General features: G+C 41.1%; 1 protein-coding gene across 1 annotated transcript; it reads left to right on the forward strand.

Annotated features, from left to right (window-relative positions):
* The first annotated feature begins 7,288 nt into the window (after positions 1-7,288).
* Positions 7,289-13,461, forward strand: kcna1.L (potassium channel, voltage gated shaker related subfamily A, member 1 L homeolog). The gene is made up of 2 exons (XM_018251933.2): positions 7,289-7,917; positions 8,218-13,461. The coding sequence occupies exon 2, from the start codon at positions 8,677-8,679 to the stop codon at positions 10,144-10,146; it is 1,470 nt and encodes a 489-aa protein (XP_018107422.1). The 5' UTR covers positions 7,289-7,917; positions 8,218-8,676; the 3' UTR covers positions 10,147-13,461.
* Positions 13,462-19,628: the final 6,167 nt, after the last annotated feature.

The following is a 19,628-nucleotide window of genomic DNA, read 5'->3' on the forward strand; positions in this document are numbered from 1 at the left end:
GGTATTAGGTCGCTGATGGTGCCTTCGGTGCGACTGACCATATTTGTCACCTCTTCAAAAGGTCGCATGAGCCTGCAGGCATCGCGCATAAGCACCCAGTAACGGGGGAAAAAAATCCCCAGCTGTGCAGATCCAGTCCTACCACCCAGTTCAAAAAGGTACTCGTTGACGGCCCTTTGTTGTTGCAGCAGACGTTCCAACATAAGGAGCGTTGAATTCCAGCGAGTCTGGCTGTCAGAAATCAAACGCCTGACTGGCATGTTGTAGCGCTGCTGAATGTCAGCAAGGCGTGCCATGGCTGTGTAGGAACGTCTGAAATGGGCCGACACCTTTCTGGACTGGGTGAGAACGTCCTGGAATCCTGGGTACTTGGAGACAAAACGTTGGACTATTAAATTTAACACATGTGCCATGCAGGGCACATGTGTTAAATTGCCTAGTCTCAACGCTGCCAACAGATTGCTTCCATTGTCACACACCACTTTTCCGATCTGCAGTTGGTGTGGGGTCAGCCACCGATCGGCCTGTGACTGCAGAGATGACAGGAGTACAGATCCGGTATGGTTTTTGCTTTCCAGGCACGTCATCCCCAAGACAGCGTGACAACGGCGTACCTGGCACGTCGAATAGCCTAGGGGGAGCTGGGGGTGCACAGGTGTGGAGGAGGAGAAGGAGGACCCAGCAGCAGAGTAAGAAGAAGAAGAAGACGAGGTAGAGAGCGATGGAGGAGTAGAGGTGGTGGCAGAACCGCGTGCAATCCGTGGCGGTGACACCAACTCCACTGTTGTTGTTGAGCTACCCATTCCCTGCTTCCCAGCCATTACCAAGTTCACCCAGTGGGCAGTGTAGGTGACATACCTGCCCTGACCATGCTTGGAGGACCATGCGTCAGTAGTCATATGGACCTTTGGCCCAACACTAAGTGACAGAGATGCGGTAACTTGGCTCTGCACATGTTGGTACAGGTGTGGTATTCCCTTTTTAGAAAAAAAATTGCGGCTGGGTACCTTCCACTGCGGTGTCCCAATTGCTACAAATTTGCGGAAGGCCTCAGAGTCCACCAGCTGGTATGGTAAAAGCTGGCGGGCTAAGAGTGCAGACAAGCCAGCTGTCAGACGCCGGGCAAGGGGGTGACAGTCAGACATTGGCTTCTTACGCTCAAACATGGCCTTCACAGAAACTTGGCTGGTGGCAGATGACTGGGAATGGGAACAGGTGGTCAAGGTGGAAGGCGGAGTGGAGGGTGGTTCAGACGGGTCAAGGAGAGCAGAGGTAGAGCAGTAAGATGCTGGACCAGAAGGAGTGTGGCTTTTAGTTTGCCTGTTGCCTTTGAGGTGTTGCTCCCAAAGTGCTTTGTGCTTGCCGCTCATGTGCCTTCGCATAGAAGTTGTACCTATGTGGCTGTTGGGCTTACCAAGGCTCAGTTTCTGACTGCACTCATTGCAAATTACAATGCTTTTGTCAGAGGCACACACATTAAAAAAATCCCACACTGCTGACTTTTTGGAAGTGTGCGATCTGGCGGTAACAGTAGAAGTTGGCGGCATTGGCGGCAATGGCGGGTGCGTTGGCCGGCTGAACACAGGTGCCGATACATGTTGTTGCCCTACTGATCCCTGCGGGCTGTCCTCCCTGCTTCTTCTAAGTCTTATTCTCCTACTGCCTCTCTGACTCTCCGTCTCTCCATCTGAACTACCCTCCTCTTGCTCTCTTCTACTAGGCACCCACAAAACATCAATCTCCTCATCATCATTCTCCTCAGATGCATCAATTTCTTCTGACACATCACAGAAGGAAGCAGCAGCGGGGACCTCCTCCTCATCACTCATTATGTCCATCTCTATCGTGTTCTCTGCCAGAATTAAATCTGGTGTAAGGTCCTCATCTCCTTCATCTTCTTCTGGCAATAATGGTTGCGCATTACTCAGTTCAAGAAACTCATGGGAAAATAACTCCTCTGACCCCAGTGAAGAAGGGGCACCGGTGGTGGAGGAAGTGTTACGTGGGGTGGCCATAGCAGTGGAGGATGAGGAGGATGTTGTGGTAAAGTTAGAAACGGTAGAGGATGGGGTGTGCTGTGTAAGCCAGTCAACTACCTCTTCAGCATTTTGGGAGTTCAGGGTCATTGGCTTTTTAAAACTGGGCAATTTGCTAGGGCCACAGGATTGCATAGCAGCACGGCCCCTAGCACGGCCTCTGCGTGGCGGCCTGCCTTTGCCTGGCATTATTTTTAAAAAAACAACAACAACAACAAAAACTCAGTTGGTTTTTCTGGAAACGATAATACACACAGCTAGATGGCGGGTTGAAGAAAACAGTGTGCAAATAATGCCTACAAGGTCAACGTATACACTACTACAGCGGTGGATACGGATTACGTAAAATATATGAATGCTGCTTGAAAAAAAGTAACTCAAGTGGTTTTTCTAGAGACGATAATATTATCAATATTTAGACAGAATGTGAACAAGGTCACACAGCTAGATGGCGGGTTGAAGAAAACAGTGTGCAAATAATGCCTACAAGGTCAACGTATACACTACTACAGCGGTGGATACGGATTACGTAAAATATATGAATGCTGCTTGAAAAAAGTCACTCCGGTGTTTTTTCTGGAGACGGTAATATTATGGATATTTAGACAGAATGTGAACAAGGTCACACAGCTAGATGGCGGGTTGAAGAAAACAGTGTGCAAATAATGCCTACAAGGTCAACGTATACACTACTACAGCGGTGGATACGGATTACGTAAAATATATGAATGCTGCTTGAAAAAAGTCACTCCGGTGTTTTTTCTGGAGACGGTAATATTATGGATATTTAGACAGAATGTGAACAAGGTCACACAGCTAGATGGCGGGTTGAAGAAAACAGTGTGCAAATAATGCCTACAGGGCAAATAATGCCTAAAAGGTCAACTTATACACTACTACAGCGGTAGTAAAATAAAAAAAAGTAAAATAAAAAAAAAATGAATATTAAAAAAAAAAAATTAAAGTTGGTGCTGCTGAACTACTAGGAGCAGCAGATTAGCACACCAGTCCCACTCCCCAACACTGCTAGACTAATAGCACTGGGCTCTTATAGTAGTAGTAGTAGTAGTAGTAAAACAACAAAAAAATAAATAAAAGCAGTCCTTACAAGGACTACTGTTATTGCAGCAGTCAGCAGATGAGATCAGAAGCAGGACAGCTGCCCACTGCAGCTACATACAGAGCACTGCAGTAGAAGGTAGATTACTAGCCAGCAAAGCTACCTAAGCTTAAATGTCCCTCAAACCCCTGCAGACTTCTGTCCCTCCAATAACAGAGCAGTATCAAAACGATTACTAGCCAGCAAACTTTCAACTGTCCCTGAAATCACTAACAGGCAGCAGCTCTCTCCCTACACTATCTCTTCAGCACACACAGGCAGAGTGAAAAAACGCTGCAGGGCTTCGGTTTTTATAGGGAAGGGGAGTGGTCCAGGGGAGAGCTTCCTGATTGGCTGCCATGTACCTGCTGGTCTGGGGTGAGAGGGCAAAAAAAAGCGCCAACAATGGCGAACCCAAAATGGCGAACGTCGCGCGACGTTCGCGAACTTCCGGCGAGCGCGAACACCCGATGTTCGCGCGAACAAGTTCGCCGGCGAACAGTTCGCGACATCTCTAATCCTAAGTGAAAACATAAAGTGTTACCTTTGGAGGGAGACAGACCATACTTGCTTTTCTCTTTATTTAGAATGATCTCTTCCAAAGACACCATTAGGCGGCAGTTGGGAGAGCAAACATTTAAGGAGACCTCCCCAAAATAAAACGTTTTTTAAAACAAAACAAGCTGAAATGCCGCTCCTCACCTTTCTTATTGGGTGGACGTGGGCTTAATTTACATACTAAACAAATTAGCCCCAGCACTCTCAATATATATATATATATATCTATATCTATATATATATATATATATATACAGGGCCGCCATTAGAAATCACGGGGCCCCGTACAACAAAATTTTTGGGGCCCCCTGGGCCCCGCCCACACTGATGACCAAGCTCCACCCGCCCACTCCACATCGCAGTTAAAAGACCACACAGACATCAGCGCTAAAAAAGTAACCCCCCCCACACAAGTTGTAAAAAACATTGGTGGCAGGGGCCCCCTTATAAGTTAAAAAAAACTTGGGGCCCCAACAAAAAAAAATGTAAAAAAAAACTAAAAAAAAACAAACATTGGTGGCAGGGGCCCCCTTATAAGTTAAAAACAAATTGGGGCCCCAAAAAAAATTTGAAAAAAAATACTTTTTTTTTTAAAAAAACAAACATTGGCGGCAGGGGCCCCCTTATAAGTTAAAAACAAATTGGGACCCCAAAAAAAATGTAAAAACAAAATTTTTTTTTTGAAAAAAAAAAAAAAAAACTGGTGGCAGTTACAATGGTGGCAAGGGGCCCCTTACGAGTTAAAAATTTGGGCCCCCAAAAAAAATGCTTTAAAAAAAAGATTGGTGGCAGGGGCCTATAGAATATTAAAATAATACATTGGTGGCCAGGGGATTAAAAAACAAAAAAACACACAAACTGGTGTTCAGTAGAATTGAACTCATGGCTTCAGTACTTCAACTTCGCCTCCTTTCGTGACTTCGGGTCTTTTCACCGCTTCAGGACTTCAATTTCGGCTGTTTTCGTGACTTCGGGTCTTTTCGGCGCTTCGGGACTTCAGCTTTTTCCGTGACTTCGGGTCTTTTCGACGCATCGGCTTCGGCTTTTCGGCACTTCCGCATTCGGCAACGCAAGAAGCAAGACGTACGGCTCGGGCGCTCGTAAGGGTCTTCAAAAAATGCAGCGCTGCCGGGCCCCCCTTCATGCCCGGTATGCTTGTCCCCCCTGTCCCCCCCTGATGGCGGCCCTGTATATATACACAGCATATATCTGTTTCTGTGACCTTGTGTCGGTGCTCTTAGGTGATACTGGGAATGATGCTGCAGTCAGTTCACCGTGAGGACAGCAACGAGAAACAGGAAATCCCTACTCTATTGTTTAAGATCAGATTTCTGGAAAAAAAAAAAAAGGAAAAAAAATTAAGCTTTCATACTGAGGCATGGAATAGAAGTGCCAGACCATCTGTTCCTAGAGGCACCTTGCACAGCATGCCGTTCTTTATGGCCATCACTGAATAAAAGAAAGTGAGCGGTGTGGCTGATTTGCCAATGCATTTGCTCCGTTGGGCAGAACTGAATGCCAGCCCGGCAAACAATACAGCGGTAACACAATGACAGATTAACACAGGGCGGCAGAAAGCCTAATTGGAAAGTGCAAAAGTATGCAGCCTGCTCCTCTGCAGGTATTCTGTTGTGCTGCATTATTAATGTGACAGGACACACAGATGCTGCTAAGAGATTCCATACTGTGTTAAAAGCTGCTTTAAAGCACTAATGTCCGGTGTATACTGCTGCGAACAGGAACTGAACTGATCCATGTAGGCCTGGCACGATTAAATGGTGCTTTTTCTTAAAAAAAATACAGAGGAGTCAATGTAAAATACAGCACTAGTATTAGAACAAAGCCAAGCCACATGGAGGCATAGAGAAAGCTTTTGCATACAGCTTAGACATATTTGTATTTTATGCCAAAAGCAGGATGGGGGGGGTGCCTAATAAGGGGCAGAGTACAAAAAAAATGGTACAGGAGACCTGAACCTCCCCTATGTATGGTGCATTCTGCAACACTGTATTCATTAAAGGGATTGTTCACCTTTAAATTAACTTTTAGTTTTCTGAGACAATTGGTTTTCGTTTATTAATATTTGTGTTTATTTTGTTCTTTAACTTTTTATCCAGCAGATCTCCAGTTTGCAGTTTCAGCCCTTTTGCTTGCTAGGGTTCAGATTACCCTAGCAACCATGCATTGATATGAATGAGAGGCTGGAGTATAAAGAGGCGAGGCCATGAATAGAAAGATGAGTAATAAAAAGTAGCAATGACTATAAATTTGTAGCCTTACAGAGCAATTGTTTTTAGATGGTTGTAGGGGGCCCAGGAGCTATAAGGGACCAATAAGGCTCTAATTCATATACACTTTCAATAAATATTGGTATAACAGGTCAACTATAGACATTTTGGGGGCTTGAAAAATAATTTGCTGTGGGGCCCAGGTATAGTTGGTTTTGCCACTGTCTAAGCCCAAAAAGGATCACTGCACTGACCCATGGTTAGTATGTGAGCAAGTATGTGAGCAAGCACAGTGTAATCCTCAAGGGGTGGGTTAGTGGATGCCACTAGGATTCTGAGATGACCATATTTGAGTCTGGCAGCTCTATGGGCATGTGTATACTGTAGATCTGAATAATAAAGTAAAATGATTTGCCCTCTGTTAAGTTACTGGGATTCTCCCTCCCTCATTCAGATCAGCTCAAAAGCATCAGTGAGACTTGGTACAAAGCAATAATCTGCCCATCTCCAGACTCACTGCATCTCCTGAGCATGTTCTGCCAGTACATTGAGTTGTCACTATTATTTCTCAGCCAAGGCATACTGCATGCAGCACATCTGCAACCTACCAAGAAGGAAGCATTGCAGGGGAATGAGATTGAGCCACAACATTGGCACTCAGTGTGCTGGCAGACCTTGGCATCATCCCATGCAGCACAGGCAAGTGCTACCTACCTAGCTATGACCCTGGTGGATTTGTCATTCTACTAACCTACATAGTAAGGAGATGTGAGCAAACAGGATCAGTATGACAACTGCAGCAGGGATTGTCTGACTCACATTAATATTAAACTGTTTTTATCCTCAGCACAGGCATTGGGTGGGAGGGTGAGCCAAGCTTTGAGTGGGCAGTGGGAGTTGGCACAGAACACATGCAATCAAGGGTGCCCAGTGTATGAGTGGTGTATGAATACAAATGTAACATATAGAAGGTCAGGCTGTAGGCACTGCCTGGTGGGTATGAGAGGAGGGTCTTGAGGGTGATCACTCACTGCTGTTTGGTGTTGGTGTTGGTGGGGTGAGCACTGGCATTAATTGTGATGAGTGGTTGTACATTGGTATTTGACAATCCTGGAGGGGGCGTTGGTTCTGCTCACTGAAGGTGGGGAGTCACTGCATGATTACAGGGGGCTTGTGGGCTGATTCTGAAGAAGGAGGTGATGCAGAAACGCACCTGGCAAGGCAGCCCTGAAGCCTGGGGGTCTGTGTATAAACACAAGTTAGAGAACATTGCCCCCCTCCCCACACACATGCTGACTGTATGCATTGGAAGAGCCCATGGTTAATGTAGTAGCTGGAGCTGCAGCCTATGGAGGGGGATCTGCCTGCATTGCGTCTCACTATCACATCCCAACAGGGGGAGGCTGCTGCTCTCTGCTCATTCTCCTGCTCAGCTGAGCTCTGGCTACTAGCAATGGCCGTGTTGCTGCTACTGCTGCTGCCCAGGGAGGCTGATGATGTGTCCCCTGCCCGCTGGCTGCAACAAACAGCTCTCAGGTTTCTGCTGAGCCTGCAACGTCAATAAATGGCCAGAGTTTGCTTTTTACTCTTAATGTATTCAGCCTTCCTCCCAATGCCACACTCATCACTGCTCTAGAGGGGGGTTTTGACTTCAGCTCCTGGAATGCAGCTCCCTGGGATCGGGCAGCGCCACTCACTGCATTTCCCCGCCCGCTGCAGCCCGACAAGAAGATGGAACCGGCGCAGCGTCCCCTGTTATCCCTCTGAGCATCGGCAGCATCAGCAGCATCAGCAGCTCATTAACTACAATCGCTCCCCATAGCAGCATGCCGTATGAATATTTCAGCAGGACTTAATGCTCGCTCTCCTGTAAACCGAGTCTGTGTTAAAAGGGGCGCAAAAAAGGGTGTTGTGCATGCGCCTTCCTGATGCCGCAAGGCTTGACGCATCAGTAGCAGTTCCCTGAGCGATTTCATCCTGCTCCACGGCACGGAAGGTAAGCATCCCATTAGCTTCTGCCTCTATCCAAACCCCCCCCCTCCACCCCCATGCAATCCATGCACTGCAGCAAAGTGATTTCTCCAGCCTGTAGTGTGTGTGTGTGTTTGTGTGAGCGCAAACTTATCCCAGTGCTGGAATGCGCACCGTGCTTTAGCTGGAGGACAACTTGCACCCATCTGTAAGTGTTGCCTTGCATGATATCTTACTGATAACACACAGTCAGGTCTTTATTTATTCTTCCTACTTTCCCCTTTTCCTCCCCTCTCCACTCTATATTTTTTTTATTTCCCTGCAGCACTCTTCTACCGCACAGGCGTCTTCCACTGGTTCACCCAACACTGACAACAAGCAGTAGGGGAAGGCAGGAGAAAAAGTGCTGAGTTGGCAAAGACCCTGTAGCTTCCATCCTACAGCACTGACTGCATGGCTGGGGGACTGTGACAGAGCAGCAATGAGACATTCTCACAGTAGGACTGACCAGCAGGAGTAAAGGAATACAAATTAGGCACACAAAGTGGTGGAGGGGGGGTCCCTCTTAAGATTTCTGAGAAGCAGAGGGGGACACTGGCTGCGTTGGGTCTTAAGATAGTCAACCGCCTCCCCGACGTCAACGACAGATAAGCCATTCCTCAAAGGATTTGTTGTTTTGGGGGGGTGGGCTTTAAAACAGTGGGTTTCTCTAAGAAGAAGGGGTACTGGAACAGCAAAGTGATTACCTATAACAGCTCCTCCTTCCCCCCTCCCCTCTGGAAAAATGACCGTGATAGCAGGGGAAAATATGGACGAGACATCAGTCTTGCCCGGTCACCCTCAGGACAGCTACCATCCAGACCAAGATGACCACGAATGCTGTGAGAGGGTAGTCATAAACGTGGCTGGGCTGCGCTTTGAGACGCAGCTTAAGACTCTTTCTCAGTTCCCCAACACTCTGCTAGGGAACCCCAAAAAACGGATGCGGTACTTTGACCCCCTGAGGAATGAGTACTTCTTTGACCGCAACCGCCCAAGTTTTGATGCCATTTTATATTACTACCAGTCTGGGGGTAGACTCCGGAGACCGGTCAATGTTCCACTGGACATGTTCTCTGAGGAAATCAAGTTTTATGAGCTAGGGGAAGAGGCCATGGAAAAATTTAGGGAGGATGAGGGTTTCATAAGGGAAGAGGAACGCCCTCTGCCAGAAAAAGAGTTCCAACGTCAGATATGGCTCTTGTTTGAGTTCCCCGAAAGCTCGGGGTCGGCCAGGATCATTGCCATAATATCTGTGATGGTCATCCTTATATCAATTGTTATTTTCTGCTTGGAGACTTTACCAGAATTAAAGGATGAGCGGATCTTTAGTCGACGGGTGAACAACAGCACAGTTTTCTACAAGTCCAACATCTTCACGGATCCATTCTTTGTGGTGGAGACCCTCTGCATCATCTGGTTTTCTTTTGAATTGGTGGTGAGGTTCTTTGCATGTCCCAGCAAACCGGAATTCTTTAAGAACATTATGAACTTCATTGACATTGTGGCCATCATCCCTTACTTTATCACCCTGGGGACTGAAATGGCAGAGCAAGAAGGTCCCCAAAAAGGGGAACAGGCAACATCTTTGGCAATCCTGAGGGTCATCAGACTGGTAAGAGTGTTTAGAATCTTCAAACTCTCCAGACATTCTAAGGGCCTCCAGATTTTGGGACAGACCTTGAAAGCTAGCATGAGAGAATTAGGGTTGCTAATTTTTTTTCTATTCATTGGGGTCATCTTATTCTCCAGTGCAGTATACTTTGCTGAAGCTGAAGAGCATGGCTCTCATTTTACAAGTATCCCTGATGCTTTCTGGTGGGCGGTGGTATCCATGACCACTGTGGGCTATGGTGACATGTACCCTGTGACAATTGGAGGCAAAATCGTGGGCTCCTTGTGTGCCATCGCTGGTGTGCTGACAATTGCCCTGCCTGTACCTGTCATTGTGTCCAACTTCAACTACTTCTACCACCGAGAAACTGAAGGGGAGGAACAGGCTCAGTTACTCAATGTTAGCACCCCCAATTTAGCCTCTAACAGTGATCTGAGTCGACGCAGCTCCTCCACAATGAGCAAATCTGAGTACATGGAGATTGAAGAGGATCTGAATAATAGCATAGATAACTTTAGAGAGGCAAATATCAGAACTGGCAACTGCACCATAGCCAATCAGAACTGTGTTAACAAAAGCAAGCTGCTAACAGATGTGTAGAGCACACTCCCATTACAGAATGATCATGACCACTTTCCTCTTTGCAGGGCCACCCTCAACGTAACCTTCAAAAATACTGAGGCCTAGTAAAAGTGAGGGGAGCAGCCCCCCCCAAAAGACATGCCGATTTCATATTCAGGGCTACTCATTTTATTGGGTCCCACCTTCCCACTGGCCCTTCTTACAGTAGATGCTTTAAACAAATAGTCTTGAATGCTTTATTTCGCCATCGCTAATGCATTGTTGCATTGCGAGTTTACGCTCAGTGAACACAAAAGCTTTCAGGATTTGTTAAGAAAATGTAATTTATTTTTAAATGGAAATTTCTTTTTCTAAACTGGTCTGTGGGAAATAAACCACATCCCACACCCAAACCAGTTATACTAGGGAAAGAATTAAATGCAACTTGAACAGCAAGTTAAAAAAAAAAATCCCTTTGCCTGTTAATGTTAAATTCCAAACAACCATCACAGAGAAAATAAAAATTAACAGATATGCATGGAGTTCTATTAGATGTCAGCCAACCACGCAATGCATCCGAGGAAGTACTTGTCAATCAAAGGGTTAAGATGAAGTATGCAAACACTTGCTGGTTTTTTTTTTTGTTGTTGTTATTGATCTGAAGAAGTGTATAACTTTCCAGTGAATGACTATGCACTTAACGATGACCTACAGATCCATAAAAGCACCTTATGAACCAATTCATGACTTTGCTACATCCTAAAAGTAGAGGGACTAAAAAATTTAAATACTTAAAAAAAAAACACAAAGGACGAACATCTGCCTTGCTGCTAAATACTTTGTTTTTTTTTGTTTTTTTTTAAATGCAGATGGATTTGACTTAAAATGTATTTTTTTCACAAGTTGGATGCAAAATCTTTTTTTTTTTGTCATAAGCATGATTTTTTCGAATTTGAAATCAACTGTATTTATTTGGTAATCTTGCATGCCTGAAATGTTAAACCTCATACGATAGGGGGTTGATAAGTTTTCTTTAACCCTTTTGCCACTAGAAAGAGAGGCTGTGGCCAAAATGGCGACGTGGGGGGGCAGCCTCCCATTCAACGCAAAGCATTGACATACATCATGTTTATTTATGATTTCCTTTTTCTTTTTAATTTGCATTCACCTAAAGTGCATTCCTAATTTATTGAAAACCTTTTTAGTACTTTACAGAACTGTATGTAAATGCGTATGACTATGTTAGATGAACTGGAACAATAACTTTTTGAAGATCAAGCATGTTCAAATACCCAGCATTATGGGGCCTATTCGACTAAGGTGTAACCAGAAGTAATGCATGATATCAGTATTAAAAGATCTTCATGTTTTGGGGAGCCAGGTGGAATTAAAGGGCCTACTGATTTTCCCGCAGTAATCCTCAGGGAAATATGTTATCCACTTTCAAGGCATAGTTCTAAAGTATATAAATAGACACTTATAAATATATATATAAGTAATTAAACTTAAAAGGGAACCGTATGGCCTCTATATAAGTCAACTGAACAGCACATAGTGATACCTAAGACAATGTATAGGTTTTCTGAACATGGTGCATGATTAGGGTTGCAGTATTAGAATGTAATGATCCCTTAACAATATGCATCAACTGCAGACCATCTGTTTTGCATCCTCTATTTGAGATCCATAGGGTTTTGCACTGCTCTATACTTTACTAAAAAAAGGAAAAAGACAAAAAATAAATAAATAAAAGAATCTGGAGAGCAGAGTGATTTAGATAGTTGCTAGTGCCTTTATCGTTTCATTGCAAAATTGCTGAAAGTGCCTCTGTGAACAGAGTTAAAATGTATAGCAATTTAATAGGAAAGGGTCAAGTGGGGTTTATATCATTGTTAATTCTCAATGGGTGCTCAGAACTTATGTATCAAATAGCGTGTAGATTGGAAGCCAGTCTTCTCAAACATTTCTTTCTAGCTAAAAATTTGTATTGGGGAGGTCCTAAATTAACACCCGTTCTATACTGATCATTTGCTGGAATGAGACACAGATGGGTTTGCACTTAAGTCCCTAGTTCTTGAGTTCTTGCAAGTATTGAGTACAGCTTCTTCCCTGCAAGTTGGCACTATGATGATCAATTAAAATGTATGCAATGCTGCAACTCTAATTGATTTATATGCAAAAAAAAAAAAAGATAAAAAGGTTTAAAAAAATTAACTTGGGCATTTTGTTTTTGTAGCCAGTAAAATTGACTCAGGATGATGTCTTTATATGAACAGTGTACTCATAAGTGGTGCATTGAATGTTTATTCCTTTCTCCTTTTCCCTATCTTCACAAGTAGTGCAAACGATGCATCAATATCATCACGGGATGTAAAACCAGAAGATATTTGAATCCGAGACCATTACAGTAACACAGCTTTGAAATCTGATTGCAGATCTAACTAGACCCAATAAATATATGTATGACTGAACCTTTAACCTGGTTAAAGTTATCCCTTCAAGAATTTTATGCAAGATGGCATTACACCATTCAGGTCAATTGTTTAGTTTATACTGCTTGAAAGCACCTAATTCTAGAGATCCCTTTCTGCACTTAGCTTATGACAACAAATTCAAATTGGAAAAAGAAATCCTTTATTTATTAGTAAAGCACTTAAAATAGTCTTCAGTTACCCCAAAATGGAACCCCGGGTTAAAAGAAAAGGAAAATGTGAAATTTTCATAGGCTTTTTATTATTTTAAGAATTCATGGGTGAAATCAAAAGGAAGGGCTGATTGATTATCTTCTTAAAAAAAGTTGCAGAGCAAATGACAGCTTTAAGAACTTTAAGATTTTCCTTGAAAGTCTGTTACCATCTCAAATCCTGGTTGCCCTAATCTAATCCTGCTACATCATGAAAGTATGACCCTCTGTGCCAATGTTCCAGTGCACTCAGTACCACAGAGATTAGCTGTTCAATGCCGTAAATATGATATGGTGGCTTATAAGGAAGAAAATAAGACTAACTAGGCAACTTGGTTTTTTACAAGAAGTTGGGGTTCCCACAAATTAGTTTAACTAATGGACTTAATATTCTGCATGTGTAACAGAAAAGTGCTGCATGAACCGATATTTGGATAGGGCTGGATGAAACAATTTGGAGAAGTTTTAGGTGTGAATGATGCTTTTCTTGTGTGCATTGAAACCCTACATTTGAAGTACAGGGATAAAATTCATGAAACATAAGCATGCATATCTGGAAAATTTAAAAAAAAAAATCTCTTGCCCCTTTTCTCTACTGTGCTCAAATGTCTTTGTAGACCTGAAGGTGCACTTGATAAATGCCTGTTATTACAATAAAAGTAATATTTTTTACATTTTATCGCTGAATTTATTATCTACACAGCATGAACCGAAAATGATTGTATTCATGAAACCATCAAATGTAGCACTTTAAAATGGATAATTACAGGATCTGGTGTATATTTAAATGCATTCTTACAAGTTTTCTTTTCAATTTTCTGATATTTCCTTTTGGTGTCTTTTATTGTTATTATATTGCCTCAGTTGAAGGTATCTAATAAGAGTTCTGTTATACTTGGATGGTGGTTCTCACAATGCAATCTTACCATAGATGACATATTTGAACATGTTTGGAATCATTGACAGTGGATACAATTTTCCCCTCCCCCTCAGGAAGTATGATTACTTAAAATATTTGGTTCACTTATTTCTTGAAATATCGACATGGATAGATTTAAGGAGCGTTGACTAAGCACCTACAAGAAATAATTTGGTTTACTCATTATCTTGAAATATTGCCATGGTTTTGTACTTTCAGAAATATAGTTCTAAAAAGGTAGTAAGTCATCTACCTCCAAGCAGGGCATATGTCCAGAGATGGCTTACAATTTTGGAACATCCTTGTGTCCAACTGGTTAAAAACCAGTGTTGGCAACACCACTTGCATTTTTTATGTATCCTTTTATTGACAGACTCTTGCCTGTTGAAGCAGAGATGGCAAAAACTACATCTGCTGAAACATCATCAGCAGATGAGACAATGAGAATGTAGAGAAGAAACTTGGTTGAAGTTCTCTACAACCAAACCATGTTAAAGAATGATATCTGCTAGGTTTTATTTCTCTGCCCAAAAATGGGCCAAAATGCCATCTGCTGAAACATCTCGAGTAGTATGTAGGACAAATGACAATGTAGAGAAGAATCTTAGTTGAAGTTATCTACAGCCAAACCATGTTAAAGAAAAATATCTGCTACGTTTTATTTGTCTGTCCAAAAAAGGGGCAATTTAAGACATAGCTGTTAATTCCAACTGCGATTCCAAATTGTAAATCATCACCAGCGAGTAATGTTTCATTTTATAAATATTATTTTTTTTAATCACATCAAAAGAATGTTAAAGCACAGATAAACTATGAACACATGTTTTTGGTGTGGAACCGATTCTTTGTGTTACTGACTGCTAAAGGCAAACAGTTTTCATCACTGGGAAAGAGATCTGTAAACTTTTGGTATTTGTTCACAAGGAATGATTTACATGAAATAATTGTCTTCAATAAACAAGTGCAATTCTCTTAGAGATCAAATGTCGGACTATAATTGTCTAATTTTGTAGAGGGTTTTTTTTTCTTGGTTTATTTGGATACATGACCCAAAGCCAAAATATTTTTTATGGAAGCTGAATGTAACCTTTTTTACCAATTTTTTTTTGACACCAAAAATTTCCATTCATTGGTTTATTTTTTATAGCCTGGTCAATAATTCATAACCAAAGTAGTTTTATTTATATAAGATGAGCTTTCGCTAAATGCAAATGTTTGACTATGTTTCTGAATGGATGTTATTATAATTTTGCATTCATCTCTGCTCTTTTTATTGGCCAGAGAGTTATCAGGCCTCTGTTTTTTATTTCTTTATTTGGTAAAACCAAAGATTGCTTATATTATTTTTAAATAAGTTGAAAGGGAGTTTGTCATGCCTTAAAACATGTTGGAAGGAATTAAAATTTGACATCTGCATTGTTTCTTGTAAGCAAAACAAGAACTTACTCATTTTTGTTTTGTAATGTGAGTACAGTCATGATGTTGAAAATGGGTGGCGCTAAAGCCTTTACTTGATTGCATATTTACACTAACATATCTGTGGCTGCATAGCCTGACCCTGATAGGTATTTACTGAAACATCAATCAGTCAATCTTGTATTATTTTCTGAAGATGACCTGTTAAGACAAAAGATGTACAATTATCTAGGTGTGGCAATAATTATGAATTTAACTGATAATTATTAGTGTTATGAGTTCCCGCTGGAATTAGAACAATCTCTTATGGTCATTTGCCATGTTGAGTAACCACCTAGTAACCACTAAGTTCTTCTGTAGGCATCTCATTGCCCCAGAGCTACCATCTTATAACACAAGCTTTGATAAGAGCTAAATGTCACCATGCATTGTCCATTTCAAGAGTATACCCTCTAACTGCCACTTTGAGAAACTAACCCCAGTTGTGGAAATGGACAAGGTTTTTCCTGTTGATAAAGAATTTCTCAGAGTTGATCCCCCCAGTGATATAACCCATTTAAATTCACTGTCACAGGGTCATGCGACTTTATGTTGAGTAACAATAAGTAATCATCAAGTTCTTCTGTAGGCATCTACAGAGCTACCATCTAATAACATGCACTTTGATAAGAGTTAAATGTCACCATGCATTGCCCATTTTTAGAGTATACCCATTAACTGCCACTTTGAGAAACTGATTGTGTGGTCAGTTTCTCAAAGTGGCAGTTAGTGGGTAAAATCTGAAAATTGACAATGTTTCTCCTGTAGATAAAGAATTTCTCATAGTGGACCCCCAGTGATATAACCCCTTTAAATCCACTTCTACTGGGTCATGCAACTTTATGTCACCAAGTACATAAATCATCTTGTGCATAAGGCAGGGGAATGACTCAGAGGTGAATGTTATATCATATTTTCTGAATGTAGCTTTTCTCTCTTGAAACATCTATCACTGTGGCATTTTTGAAAGGGTAATAATATGCTGCTTGGTATACAGTATGTGATTTTTAATGAAGTTTTCTCAGCAGTTGGAAGTGCCAGTTTGAAAAACTGAATTAAAAATCTATTTAACATGTAAATGTTTACATAAAAAATGCTTCTCATTTATATATTATCAAATTGGGGTTTTTTCTCTTTCATTTATGTTTATATTTTTTGCAGGATAATATTACATTTTAAAGGAAAATATTAATTATATGAGTTACGTTCTTTTTCTTTTTATATTTTCATAAATAAAGAGTAAAGTGTGAACCTTTAGATGGCCGGTATATATAAATGCAAATATGCAGAGAATAACTGATCCATGCCCTCATACTTTATTGAATATTTATGGTAAACATATTTATATGTTAAAACATCCTATTGAATCCTGGTAAAGGGTGAGACTAGAAATCAAGTACCTTATGCATATGGCTTACTGTAACAGGCCAGCAGTACAATATTCTTATGGCATGTCTAACTTTCATTATTTGGATGATCTCTTTGAGATACTGCACATGCTCATAGGCATCTGTGTAGCTGTTTATAGCTACGGTTATAAAGAAAATATAGGTATGATCAGAAAGTTCTTTTTTAAAGGGATTCTGTCACAGGAAGACATGTTTTTTCAAAATGCACCATTTATTAGTGCTTCTTCAACAAATTTTTGCACTGAAATTAATTTTTCAAAAGAGCAAACAGAATTTTAAGATTTAATTATGAAATCTGACATGGGGCTAAACATGTTGTCAGTGTCCCAGGTGCCCTTGGTCATTTGACTTGTGCGCTGATAAAGTTCAGTCAATGTTTACTGCTACACTGCAAGTTGAAGTGATATTACCCCTCCCTCTCCCCTCTGCAGCCCTTCAGCAGAACAATGGGAAGGTAACAGTTCGCTGGTCGATATGAGAATAGCACTCAATAGTAAAAATTCACATCCACTGCAACTCCTTCCGTCACACTGAATAGGAGAAACAACAGCTTATCTAGAAGGAGTTCCATCATGAAGTGCTGGCTCTCTCTATCTCACGATCAGGCAAAATGACTGCCTACTGGCTGCCTACAAGAAATATTACAAGAAAAAAGAAAAAAAAACTTGGTTCAGGAACAACATTTTATGTGGTAGAGTAAATTATTTGTAATGTAAACAGTGTAATTTAGAAATAAAAAAAAATACACAATAAAAATCATGACAGAATCCCTTTAAAGTAAATAAGTGCCTAAATGTTTTAACCGTTGTTAAAATTGATAAACAGGAGAAACCTCTGCCTGCTCTTTTCTCCCTTCCTCTATTTAGCACAGATTAAAAAGTCATGGAGCAGGAGGATAGAGATTATATACACACTATTCCAAATTTAGTGTCAAAAAAGAGATGAATGTGTTGGAAGTTCCTTTACTCTTCCTTACACTCTTCCTGATACTGCTTTTCTGCAGGGCCCAAAATGTGTGAGTACAGGGATGGTTGCTCCTACTTATACCCTCTTCCTAATGACAACTCTGTCTGGGGACCTGGACCTTCATAGGGAAGCAATTGACGCAGGGAATTAGAGATGGTGTATCAATAAATTTATGGGAAACCGACAGGTAGAGGTTTCTCCTTTTTGATAAAACACTGAACCACAGTACCTGATGTTTTGTCTATCTAACCTAACTTTCTTCTCAACAGATTGTGTTGACTTTGTTGATTTAATAGGCACTTTAGCAGAAAGTCACTGAGCATGTGGAATACTGCAGGCAGCAGCAATAAGACCAAGTAAAATAATAAACATTAAAAGCTGCATGGGCAAATGTGCAATCATGGATCTTTAATATATTATATTGCTTTCTAGCATAATCCTTTGGCTTTAGTTCTCATTTAACATCAAATACACGTAGTAAGAATATTTGTGTACTTATGCCATTTCTTTTTTTTATATACTTCTGTGTTGCTGTTCAACAGATATACAAATGCTGTAGTTGGAATCGTATTAAAGTGCACATTCAGGGCAACAAAAACATTGAAGCTTATATCTGCAGCCTATAATAACTTACCATTTAAGCTTATTTGTACATCAATCACCATATTTTATTTACAATACATGTACTTGGTTTGTCAGTTTTAACTGCCTATCTATCCCATTCTGATTTTTTTTTTTTAAAAAATGCATATTTTAATCCAGTTCTGTAGCTTGTGCCATTTTATCATCTGTTCATATTTTGCATCTATTAAAGGTAATTTTTAAGGATCTTATTCAGACCAATCTTGAGTGGTTATTGCCTTGGAGTCATTGTGCTTTTTCTCCCACTGTTTAATGGCATGACAGAAGAAAAAAACAAAATCTAGGGGAAAACGTATAAAGGTATGGAATGCGTTATCGGGAAACCCATTATCCAGAAAGGCTGTCTCCCAGTTTTATCTAAATAATCCAAGCTTTTAAAAATGATTCCCTTTTTCTCTGTAATAATAAAACAGTAGCTTGTACTTGATCCAAACTAAGATATAATTAATCCTTATTGGAAGCCAAACCAGTCTATTTGGTTTACATGATTTTCTAGTAAACGTAAGGCACGGAGATCTAAATTACAGAAATATCCATTATCCGGAAAACCCTAGGTCCCGAGCATTCTGGATAACAGGCCCCATACCTGTATTAGTAATTTTGATCACTCTGGGATATGTCCAACTAGTTTTTTTCTCTGTTATGCCTCCTATATAGGCATCAATCTGCTTGTTAGACACAATCCTTCAAATACCACTTGGTTATTGGTTTATTTCCAGTGAAGGGAGGTGTCTATATTCTATATGTAGTTGTCTGCTGCTCTGTTATGCTTTTGGCAGATTGGAAGTTTCTTGAGACATGTATCCAACTATCATACTGTTCTGGAGGGCCAAGTGATGCAGTGATATACCTTACCAATGTCATACCCATTATTTGTGAGGAATAGGTATGTATGATGTATGACTATTAATCCAAAGATATAATGCTGGGGTCACAGGTATCTCTAAATTACTTTGAAATTAATTTGACATGCTGTTTTGGGTCAGCAGGAAAGGAGAACCCCACTATCATCATGATGTTACTGCAGTGGCTTATGGTAATCACCTACACCACAAAGTTGGGTTGGGATTGTTATAAGTAACCCAATTTTTGATTCTATCACAAGGTTCCATTGGGTTCAGTTGTGTGGCAATTTACACCAAACAATAACAGACAGTGCTAAAGTTTATCCGTAAGTAAACAAAGGAAAAGTTATGTAGCCATATATTTGGAATGCAGGATACCCATGTAATTGTCATTGACCAGCTCTTATCTGTGCACAGCAATTTTGTTATTGTGGTATAATTTGCAACTGTTCCCAGTGTGAAGTGAAGTAGGTTAAGTCCCATTAACCTACTTGACCAAAGCTTCTGCATGCACTTGCTTGCTGCACTTGGCTTTAGTTAATATGCATTAGTGAATACAATGGTACTATGTCCTACAGTGGGAACCTACATACAGTAGGGTT

This window comes from Xenopus laevis, chromosome 3L (assembly GCF_017654675.1).
Source record: "Xenopus laevis strain J_2021 chromosome 3L, Xenopus_laevis_v10.1, whole genome shotgun sequence".
In the NCBI taxonomy this organism is placed as follows: Eukaryota; Metazoa; Chordata; class Amphibia; order Anura; family Pipidae; genus Xenopus; species Xenopus laevis.

Excerpts from the sequence above, each read along its gene's own strand:
- kcna1.L (XM_018251933.2), top strand. The coding sequence starts at position 8,677 with ATGACCGTGATAGCAGGGGAAAATATGGACGAGACATCAGTCTTGCCC.